General features: G+C 39.9%; 1 protein-coding gene across 1 annotated transcript in view; it reads right to left on the bottom strand.

Annotated features, from left to right (window-relative positions):
- The window catches only part of SLC25A12 (solute carrier family 25 member 12), a 49,512-nt gene extending 40,317 nt beyond the window's left edge, over positions 1–9,195 (bottom strand). The window contains exons 1-3 of the mRNA XM_075093445.1: positions 9,078–9,195; positions 8,491–8,544; positions 3,443–3,585 (exon numbers count right to left, since the gene is read on the bottom strand). Coding sequence (XP_074949546.1) covers positions 3,443–3,585; positions 8,491–8,544; positions 9,078–9,089 — 209 coding nt within the window. The 5' untranslated portion in view covers positions 9,090–9,195. The remainder of the gene's footprint in view (positions 1–3,442; positions 3,586–8,490; positions 8,545–9,077) is intronic.
- Between the last annotated feature and the right edge of the window lie 1,545 nt (positions 9,196–10,740).

Consider the following 10,740-nt stretch of genomic DNA (forward strand, 5'->3'; position numbering starts at 1 on the left):
GTATCGGAGAAACAGAATAACCTTTAAAATAATTGTAAATACTATCATTTAAAAATACACCTCACATACAAGCATAAACCTGACATACAAATTAATTCCTAACCAGGAAGCTTTATAACTGACAGAATCAAGTGACGATCTCTGTAGAATGCATTTGTAGAAGCCTGAACCTGAAAGAAGCCGTCTTCAGAGGTCTCACTTTAACAGTGCCTACAGCAAAAGGAGATAGACACATTCAATTTCCTTTCCATATGTTCAATTTGCAATGCCTAAGAGCAGGGATATCCCCCGTGATCCTCCTTATCCATTAGGGTGGAGATAACAGGAGCTGGATTAAACAGAATGATGGAGCTTCCCACCCAATCGCTACTCAAGTATCATTCAGTGAACCCGGTGCATTGCAGAGTCCATAACAATATCAAATCACTCACCTTTCATTTTATCTGTAACATTATTTTAAAATATCCTTTCCTCATATTTCTTCTGTACCGTTACTTTTCACACACACACAAAGTAAGCCTTGCGTTCACAATTCTTCTCTGTCTTTCCTTTTTTCCTACTACAACTCTCTGCTCTTTTTTTCCCCACACAACATAGCTTTTAGACATTATGTACAGCTCTGTTGTGACTCTCCATTATGTGAAACATCAACTCTTTCTTCAGGACTTAGCTTAAGAAGAACACATTTCCAAATTTTAAAAACGATATGCTGATAAGCCAAGTAGCCAGAAAAAAGCAATTAAAATGAAGAATTTTAAATGACTGCTGTGAAAATTTGAAGGTTTGAAGGGAGAAGAAAATCTTTGATTTTAAAACTGCAATGCCCACTAATGTTAATTGCCTTCTGTAATCAGGAAGCTGGTTTTGGCACACGTATATAAGTACATTATTCAGAGTGAATATCTATCCTAATTTCAAAAGTAGTGCCTGCAGTCTGATGATATAGGAATGCTTACCTACAGCATCAGTGAAATCCCATTGTATTAAACAGACAGCACACAGGGCAGTTTAGGCCAAATTCTAGTTTAGACATCATCACATTAATTTCTCAGAACATGCATTTGTAACAACGAGGAAGAAACACTTTGAAAGTGAAAAGTCATCAGTTTTAAGGACTACCTTAGAGTTCCACTAAAGCAAACCAGTCTTGTACTGTAGTAACCAGAGAAGGCAACAGTACTCTGGAACAGTTAAGTAAGTATCAAGTTACCATCAGGAAAAAGTAAAAATACATTTATTTTAAAGATATGCCTACAGACAGCAGTTCCAAAATGTGTGTTTTTTTCTAAAGTGCCATACTTAAAACTAAAATAAATAAAAAATTATTAACGCAGAAAAGTTACCAAAAACACTTTGCATATTTATTTGAAGAGCAAGCAAGGCTAGAAGAATATGATAGTGGATAAAGGAATGAAATTTCGTAACAGAACCCAAAGCTTTTCAATGACTTGCTGAGTGACTTTGTGCTGTCATTTAATTTACAAATATCTGTATGGAATAGGACTACTGATACTTCCTCAGACTTCATAAAGTAACTTTAAGTCCTTGGAAAGATGTAATATATTCCGGAATTCAGTTGAAGATTACAGTAATTATTCATGCTACAGATTAAACTCTCTGTGCAGATTACATAGTTATTAAAGTCTGGATTTTGATATATTACAGCTCACTACAAAAGGAAGAATGTGAATGTAAAAATAAATAAATAATCCAAAGATGATAATGGGGATATAACAAATTCTTTACATGAAATACAGAGTAGAGATAAATATAGACTAAAACATTTATGAAAATAAGTTTCAGACAAGTATCAACAGCTACTCAGACAGACAAGCATTTTGTATTGCAGACCATATGGTAATAATTCCCATTCCCACTGTTCCCATACAGAAGTAGATAAAGCATACTTACCCATATTTGATTACCTCACTTCAAACATTAGCCAGATTTAAAACAAAAAAAAAACACCAACCAAACAAAACCCCCCCTTATATACACAGAGAAAGCAACAAAAAGTGATGTCTCAACATAAAGTTCTGCTGTACCAATAAAATAAATTATTGATTTCTTAATGTGAGAAAGATCCTTTTATAAAACATTTTCTGAAGAAATGCACACCACAAAAGATAACTAAAAGCTTTCAGAGAAACAGGATACTGAGCATGTTAGTTTACTAGTCATCAGTTAGACTATTATTTCAATGGATAAATATAAAACAGCATTTTCAATCCATAACAATGCAAAAAACTGCACCCATGTACTGCAAACAGAGACAGGTTATTTAGATTTATCAAATGTATGCATATATCAAATGTATTATAAAAATGCTGCAGCTTTATAAAATTTTAAAAAATCATTTAAAAAGATTCTACATTTATCGTTTAGTGTAAAATGTATATAGCATATACAATTTTATTTGTAAAGCATAGATACTGTGCAAGCTGCTCAGGATACTATGCAAACTAATAAAATATTCTAAAGCAGAACACAAGAAAATAAAAACATTCAAGTGATGTCAAAGGTCAGATTTAGACTCACAAATCCAAGGAAGTTAAGGGGCTTTCATATTTAAAATAAGTTACAGCTATATATTTACAAATGTATACTATTTTAACAGCAACTTTCACTCTTTGCAAAATACCCACTTCCTTCTGCATTCTTGACCTCTTCTCTGTTCCATCTTAAGCTTTTCACTTTATTTCAGTGATGTCCACATTTCCTGCTACAATCCAAGGTTCCCTACTACCATTTCCTACTACAGTCCAAAACTAGAAGCCTACATAAAGCAAGAGAAAAGGCTCATTTGAAGACAAGTGGGTTAGAGGGTACTACCTCAGTGGACTGGACATTTTGTAAATTAGTCTCAGAGACTGTCTAAAAGCAAGTAATATCATCTGTAAGCAGAGTTGGAAAAGTTTCATGTGGTGTGACCTTATCTTGAATTGGCAAACACCTTCTTCCTTCATAGGGTCATTAGTGTCTCTCTTTCCTAGTAGCCAGCACTTTAAAAAACACCTCAGTGGTTCGATTTGAATTGCACACTACAGAAGTAAGAAAGCTTTTCCATGTTTCCATGTTTAATTACAGGTACTAAAGACTCCACATAATATCTATTCATGGACATAAGTATACAGAACTTTTCCAAGGCAATCATACTCCATTAAACTTAATTTGCAGTTCAACTTCCTCCACATTTGTAGTAATTGTTAAAAGTCCATTAAAACAAATCTTAACTTAAAAAATGCATTGAACTCTTCACTGTTAAACACTGTATTTTTTCCCCAATTTCCACATATTTATAGTCTCTTGTACTTGAAAAAAAAAAATCCAAACAAGCTTGAATAAAATCAATAATGTATTTTAGAAGATGAAATTATCAAGCTCATTCACTCACGCGTTTACCAATGCATTACAAGCTTCTAATGGAAAGCAAAATTCTCACCCATCCTTTGTTTGATCTGCCACTCCAGCCAACAGCTGTACTGTTTTAGGATTGTAACGCGGATCTGTATGAAGTCCTAGGTATTTCTGCACAAAATCTTCTGGGGTCATGTAATGCTCACCATCTTTCTCGACACTGGCATACTAGAGTGAAAATGAAAAACAAAATCACACAAACAAAAATTAATCCATTTAAATGCTAATTACCAGTGATTACCTAACTAGTATCTTTACTGAGTATCACTTAAAATGGTGCACAACTGTCTGCACGTAACTCCTCTGAAATTAAAGGGCTTGATTAAACTAATAGCGCTCCTGTACTAGTTGCGTACCACAACAGATTACCCCAGCAGAATAGATGTGTTCACCTAATGACCAATATATTCTAATAAAAAGACAATTATGTATTTTCAGAAACTGTCAGGTAATTGCATAAATTTATAAAAATTACAGCCATGCCGTAGCTTTCCATTTGCATCTACACTGTGAAAACACCCACATAAATTTTCTTACAATTTCTAGTACCAGATATCTTCTGAATAATTGTTCATGATCATTCTTACAGTTAGCTTGGAAAATTTCTCTTTCTGTGAGAGGCAATTTATCAGACTAATTTTTATCCTGAAACTAATGGTTTTGGCATTTTTCATTTAAGTAAAATTTGACACAGAGACAAAAGGATTTGGGTCAACTGAAATGTTTCACTTTCATTTTGAGTTTTAATTTGATTAACAATAAATTTTCAATAAAAATCACAGGCAAATTTTATAATTTATATTTATATAGTTATATAATATATATACTGTCACCCAGTCCAGTTTGATGTGAGCTTGTTTCTCAGCATTTTTGCTCACAAAACCTGTAAGCAAGCTTATTTAATAGTTTAAAATCCATCTCTTCTGTTCACTCGCTACTGTACAGTCTTACTTGCACACACAATGACTTAGATGTCAACCTTCGAATATATGCATGGAACTGTCTTCGTTCTGAGAAAGTCAAGTTACAATACTACACAGCTGTTTCATGAGAATTTTGTTTTGCAATGAAAGTAGTGATTTTTAATTAATTTGTAAAAATGTGATTCATCTTTCTAGGTTCTAGTCATTAAAAGATGACTACATAAGCGGTCTCTGTAGAAAAAGAAATGGCAATGTCCCCCAAGACCTATAGTGCAACACGTATGCTAGTGAATTCAAACTTCAATTAATGGCTTTATCTGTCATTTTTAACTTTTCCACTATATACTGCAGTATCTTGATTCAGTTGACCCAGCTTTATGTGAAAGAGTAACAAAATGGGACCTTACTCTGCCAGGGACCCACAGGAGTTAGAATATTAACTATAAGACCTACACACAATACCTGTTAAGGTGTAACACTCCATTATAATAAAGGGGATCATTCACGTTTCATGCTTGTTTCAGCTGTATGCAACCCAGCCCATTCAGTCAGGACAGTATTTCAGCATAAAGGAGCTTGTATCAGCATCAATGACTGCTTAAGCATCTCCCATATGTCTTCCACAATATCAGCCCCTCACATCACCTCATCACCTCTCCCACCCTATGGCTGTGATGACAGCCATTTACAAGACTATACTGTAAACCAGACTATTGAACTAATAGATGATTTCCACAAACATAGGAACACAAAGCAGTGGACAGGAATCCTTTAATTCAGCACTGCTGCCAACATGACAATACAATGAAACTGTGGCTTCATTCAATTGACTCAGAAAGGTTCTCTTCTCGGTCGTATACACAAGTGACTAAAAAATGCATTATGAAGCACAATTCTGCTGCAAGACATACAATCCAAAGAAAGTTTTATGTATGAAGGACCATCAAACATGCAGAGTACTGAGTGTACCTTCAAGAATAACAGAATTCAAGTCTATGACAGTACACTGCTTATCAGTCATCTAAACATCATCATCTTTTTTTCTTCAGACACCAATTTAAGTGAGTTTACTAAAAACAGTGAATTGTTCTACAATAAAAACTGTGTATGGGAAGCTTTGTTAAGAAAATTTTGAGACAAAAATAATTAACTGACAGAAACATTTTGCTCCATATGAGGAGGTCATGGTATTTTGACAGAGCTTGTCAGCAAGCCAGTAAATTAAGGCCTGACAAAGTAACTAGGCTATGCCCTTTCAGTAGTTATTTACATTTGTGCTCAAGTTACCTTTTCACCATAGAACTTAAGAATTTTTTAGTACAAAATAGGCAACTGTAAATTATATCTTAATTTGTGTATAAAACATAACACAACGATTAAATCTGCATTTTCCTCAGTCTTGAATTATATGACTTCTTAACACAAAATTCTTACCATATATATACAGACTGTCTCAGGTAAGCACTTGATAAATTTGCATGAGACTTCTTTAAAAACGTCATCATATAACATGAACACAGAAAAACCCTACTCTATCCATACAATATAGTGCTAGATATCTCCACATTTTCAGAAACAATGCTTTCTTTGAAAAATCGGCTAGTTTTCAATTTAAAGGGGTTTACTATCCAAATTATCTTTTCTGAGCAGAGGAGGAATAAGTTCCAAAACAAAAGAGACCTTTCGGTAGTCTTAACTGTTTTTTTTTTTAATTAAGCTAGGCTATGAGCAAGATATTCAGGACATTTTTAAGTGTGTGTGTGGGAGTTTTCTGTATTAAAATTGGAAGTTTGGTTTTCTTTCTTCCTCTACCTTGCTGGAACAGGTGCCACTTGTATTCAGCAGGTAGGGAATAATTCAACTATATTCCCTGAGGGCTGACTCTGTCTTGCCTAAGAAAAAAGAATGAAGTCTCGCTAAGAAATCTGATAACTGTTGTTTTACACAACTCTTTTATCCTGCAGTGATGGTTGTTACTGAAGTCGGTGGTTAGCAAACACCTGAGAGGTAACTTACTTGATGGTGTATAAACTTGAAATTTCAATGCCTGCATTTCATAGTTACAGTATTACAGAGAAAAAATAGCACATCTTTTTAATACAAGTCAAACTTAAGACTTTTAAACAGTTTAAGATAATAAAAAGAAATACATAGCAAGCTTCAGAAATTCTAAGAAAAAGGTATATATAAAGCATCCATTAAGATACAACTTAAACTGGATGGACGGAGGACCCGTATCACATTAAAGGATACACATGAACAGAAGGAAATTTAAGTACACTCTCTATGAGTAAGGTGGATGACGAAGAGGCCTAGAGTTCACATCTTCCCTTGCACACATTTCCAAGGGAAGCCAAATTTAGGAAGGAATGCACGCCCTTTAGCTGAAGCTCACAGAACAGGCCAGCACACTCAGCAAAGAGGACAACATATCTGACCCCTGATGTGTGCAACACTAGCAGTATTTCATGACAAGTTTCTCTACAACATAGTCTTCAACAGAGTGGGTTAGAATTAGAATCCAATACAATCCAAAATAAATGTAAACTCTCTTTCTATGTCAGAGATGTCTGTGTTGTCTTTTTTTACAGCAAATCTCAGATACTCAAGAGGAAATAGGAGAGCTTTTGTATTTTTCATTCCTCAGAGCACAAAACAATCCACAGCTTAATTTGCATGTTTCTTCGAAGGTTATAAGACAGACATGGAAAAGACCAAAAAGCTGTTTTAAACCCAGTAGACTGTCTGCTTTTTAGGTCAATAAAACGTGTTGTCACAGAGACAATTTCAAGAACGAGTTGTACAATCTTCTTCCCCTCCACTTTTCCCTGTATGACCAAAATCAAGGCCTTTAAGCAATTTCCTTATTACCAGAAGCAAGCACTTCTACTAACTGGAAGTCAAGGATCATAAAAAGTCCATATTTCCAAGTTGGATGGAGTATTCTGACACATCAAATTTTTTTTGCAAGCACACAAAAGTGTCTTGCAAAAAAGTTGGAACAGCTGTGTGATGTTCTGGAACACACATTTTTGTATTTTATTAATACATATTTTTAAAAATCATATCTATATGTTGGTTATTTTATTCACATACTCTACTGTATTTCTTATCTACACAAGCTAAATGTCATGTCAACAATAAATTAAGCTGTAATGGAAGACTTTTTACTAGAAACTAAATGCTGGGCTTTCACAGTTTGGTTGCAACACTCTAAGTTTTAGCACTCAAGCAATGTCACCAGTGCAATCCAGTATGCAAAAGCAAAAATCTGCCAAAGTTCTGGCTGAGATATAACTTCTCCCTCTCAGGCAAAAAGGTATCTCTGCCTACTAATCGTATGTGGAATCTGTTAGATAATATGGTAGGACCAACAGATACATGTCAAAGATGAAATAATAGATTTTATTTACGGTGTTAGCTCTAACATTTAATTTTATATTATTTCCCTTTTCATAGAGTAAACCTTCTGGGATGTACTGTATAACACCCAACATAAAGGGAAAGAAAAAAGGTGTTTTAGTGATTCTGGAGATATCAGCAATCCAACTATGGACCTAAAATGTAGCTGTTCTTCGAATTCCATCTGTCTGATTCAAACCTGATTATCAAAGTTTTAGGACTGACTGGATTTTCCTTTTAGATCCTGCGTCACCATAACGAAGGGGAATGGAGAAAGCTTCATGCTGTTATTTAGGTATGTTAATTCTAATGCCCTGTGAGAGACAGTATTATGAAATACACCAATCTTACGAAATCCATTTTAACTTCTAAAAACATTGCCAGTCATCCATGCATTTGTAAGAGGAACACATACAAACCCCAAGGGCAGAACATACAGCCATGGAAGAACGTTTTAGAATCTTGCAAAAGTGTATTTAAAAAAATAACAGTACCTAGTTATGGTTATAATATTTGCTTTACAGAAAATTAGAAAATACCTCATTAAATTATTTAAGATTATAATCTGGAAATGATTGCCAGGAGCAGTTTCTCCTCAACACCTGATGGCCCTTACAATACACTGCGTCTACAAAGTGAACTTTTAAGTGTCCCACAAGCACGACACACGTACGATGCCATGGCAAACGGCTGAAAGGCCAAAAAATAAAAGTCTGTGAATCAAACAACATCAGACAGATCTTTTTACCTGCAAAAAAATATTTCGTAGTTCAGCAGGATCTGCTCTTTTGGCTGATTGCACCTGTAAATACAAGGAAGTTAATGCCTCGCCAGCCGGGCTACTGAAGGAGAGCAGATAAAACCCGCCGATAAGGGCAGCGATGCCGGGTGTCCCTTATCGAACCGGCAGGCGAATCCCAAGCACGGCCGTGCCCCGCGGGACTCCCGTGCCGATGACAGCTGTCAAACTCCGGGCTGCCGGGAGAGGTGCGGCACCCCGGCCCCGGGCGACGCCCGCCCGCCGGGCCCAGCCGTCACCACCCGCGCGCGCCGGCTAACGGCCCTCCGCCCGCCCCGGGGCGCCCCGCGCAAGCTGGCCCCGCGGCCTCGCCGCTTCCCCTCCGGAGGCTGAGGCAGGGCAAGCTGCGCTGCCCCTTCTCCGGGGCCGCCCCGCCATCACCGCCCCCGCCGGCGCCTTCCCCTGGCGCCCCGCGAGGCTCCCGCAGCCGTGGCTGCCTCCTCCCGCCACCCGCCGCCCGCCCGGCCGCCCCGCGCGGGCAGGCGGCGGATCCGCCCGTCTCCTCCTGCCACAACCAACGGAAGGGGAAGAGTCACCTTGACCGCCATGCTGCGCCGGGCGAGAAGGAGGAGGAGCCGCCCGCCGCTACCCACCCGCCGCGCCGCCGCAACAGCCGCCGCCTCGGCGCAGCGCTGTGGTGATGAGCGCCGTGCCCTGCCCTGCCCCGCCCGGCGCGACGCGACGCGGCTCGCTCCCCGCGGCGGGCTCCCCTCAGCGGCCGCAGCGCCCGCCGCAGGTCTCCAGGGATGGGGGGAGCGGAGCGGAGCCCACCGGCACCGCCGCGGCTCCGGAGCCGTGACCCCGCCGGGCGAGGAGGCAGCCGTGGCCCTCCCCCTGCCCCACCTGCCCCGGGCAGGAGCGGCGCCGCTGCCCCCTCCCCGCTTCACGGCCCCGCCGCGAGCCGTGTTGATCAGCCCCGTGTTGGTTCGCGCGGTGTGGGCGGCGTGTGCCCCCTCTGTCAAAGGCACCGGGATCACGGCGGCGGGTCCCCGCCGCGGGGCTGCTGGTCACACCTCCACAGGGCAAGAGTGGACTTACTGAAATGCTGCTGAAACTCATGTCTGGCTTAACAGATGCAGACGTGGAGGGTCAGCAAAGCTGTACCTGTTGATACCAAGCACTGAGAGTGTTTATAGACTGCAAAGTGTTAGTAGCCCCATATTTCTAACAAACAGAGACACAAAGTAATCAATTCTGGCTGCAATTCAGTAGCTTCTGACAGGCGGGTAATACTGCAGCAGTAGAGCACACTGACTTGGTTTAGACTTCAAAATTGAAAACATCAGGCCACAGCCTCAAGTAAGGAGAAATTCATAATCTGTTTGGACTGTCCAATCACAGTAAGAGCTTATAAAACCTGTCTTAAATAGTAATGCATGTTTTATCTTGCCATACTGTTTCACAGGCCCAACAAGATCTCTTTGATTACATGTCACTGGCAAAGATAAAAAAAGGACAGCTTCTGTTATACCGCAGGTAACACAGTGAGGTAAGAAACTACAATATAGTAGTTGGGAGTTTATGATGGTGTTATGAAACTATGACTCACTTCTGTAAGTTTAAGACAACTGACTTTAGAAAGCAGAACTTTTTTTGGCTACAGGTCAACAAAAACTTCCTGAAGATAGCTTGGAGTTCACATACTATGTATGTGCCTACCTGCCAGCAGAAATAGTTTTGCTGGAAATCTACCCATTGGGTAGGTATTTGACCACTGAAGTGTCTTGTTTGGCAAGTGCATGTATACGCTAGGTGCAGAGTAACAGCATGCCTCAGAACACCGACCCTTAGAGAATTGCAGGGATCTCTGTGGTGTTTCCAGCAGCGGCTCTAACAGGCAGTTCAGCACATGGCTTCTTCACTAACAATAGATGTTTTTTCCCTCTGTTGAGGTCGAACAGTGGCACTCAGCCATGTGATCCGTATGTGAAGAAAGAACGGAATTACAAGGCTGCCCTGCCCACCCCCAGAACTGGAAAGGGAGATAGTGTATTTGAGGCCTTTTTGCAAAAGGTTCGTTTTAGCCCACGGGTTAAACGGCCCACGGCCGAGGCACTCGGCCACCCAAGGGAAAGCAGCCTCATGCCTGAGGCGGGAGCGGTAGCACGCCAACCAACCCTCACGACCACCCTCACAACGCTGCCGCAAGAGGTGCGAAGCCGCGGCCGGTAGCACCGCGCAGGTCCATTGGCCAGGCCC

The sequence above is a fragment of the Phalacrocorax aristotelis genome, chromosome 5, assembly GCF_949628215.1.
Source record: "Phalacrocorax aristotelis chromosome 5, bGulAri2.1, whole genome shotgun sequence".
Lineage (NCBI taxonomy): Eukaryota > Metazoa > Chordata > Aves > Suliformes > Phalacrocoracidae > Phalacrocorax > Phalacrocorax aristotelis.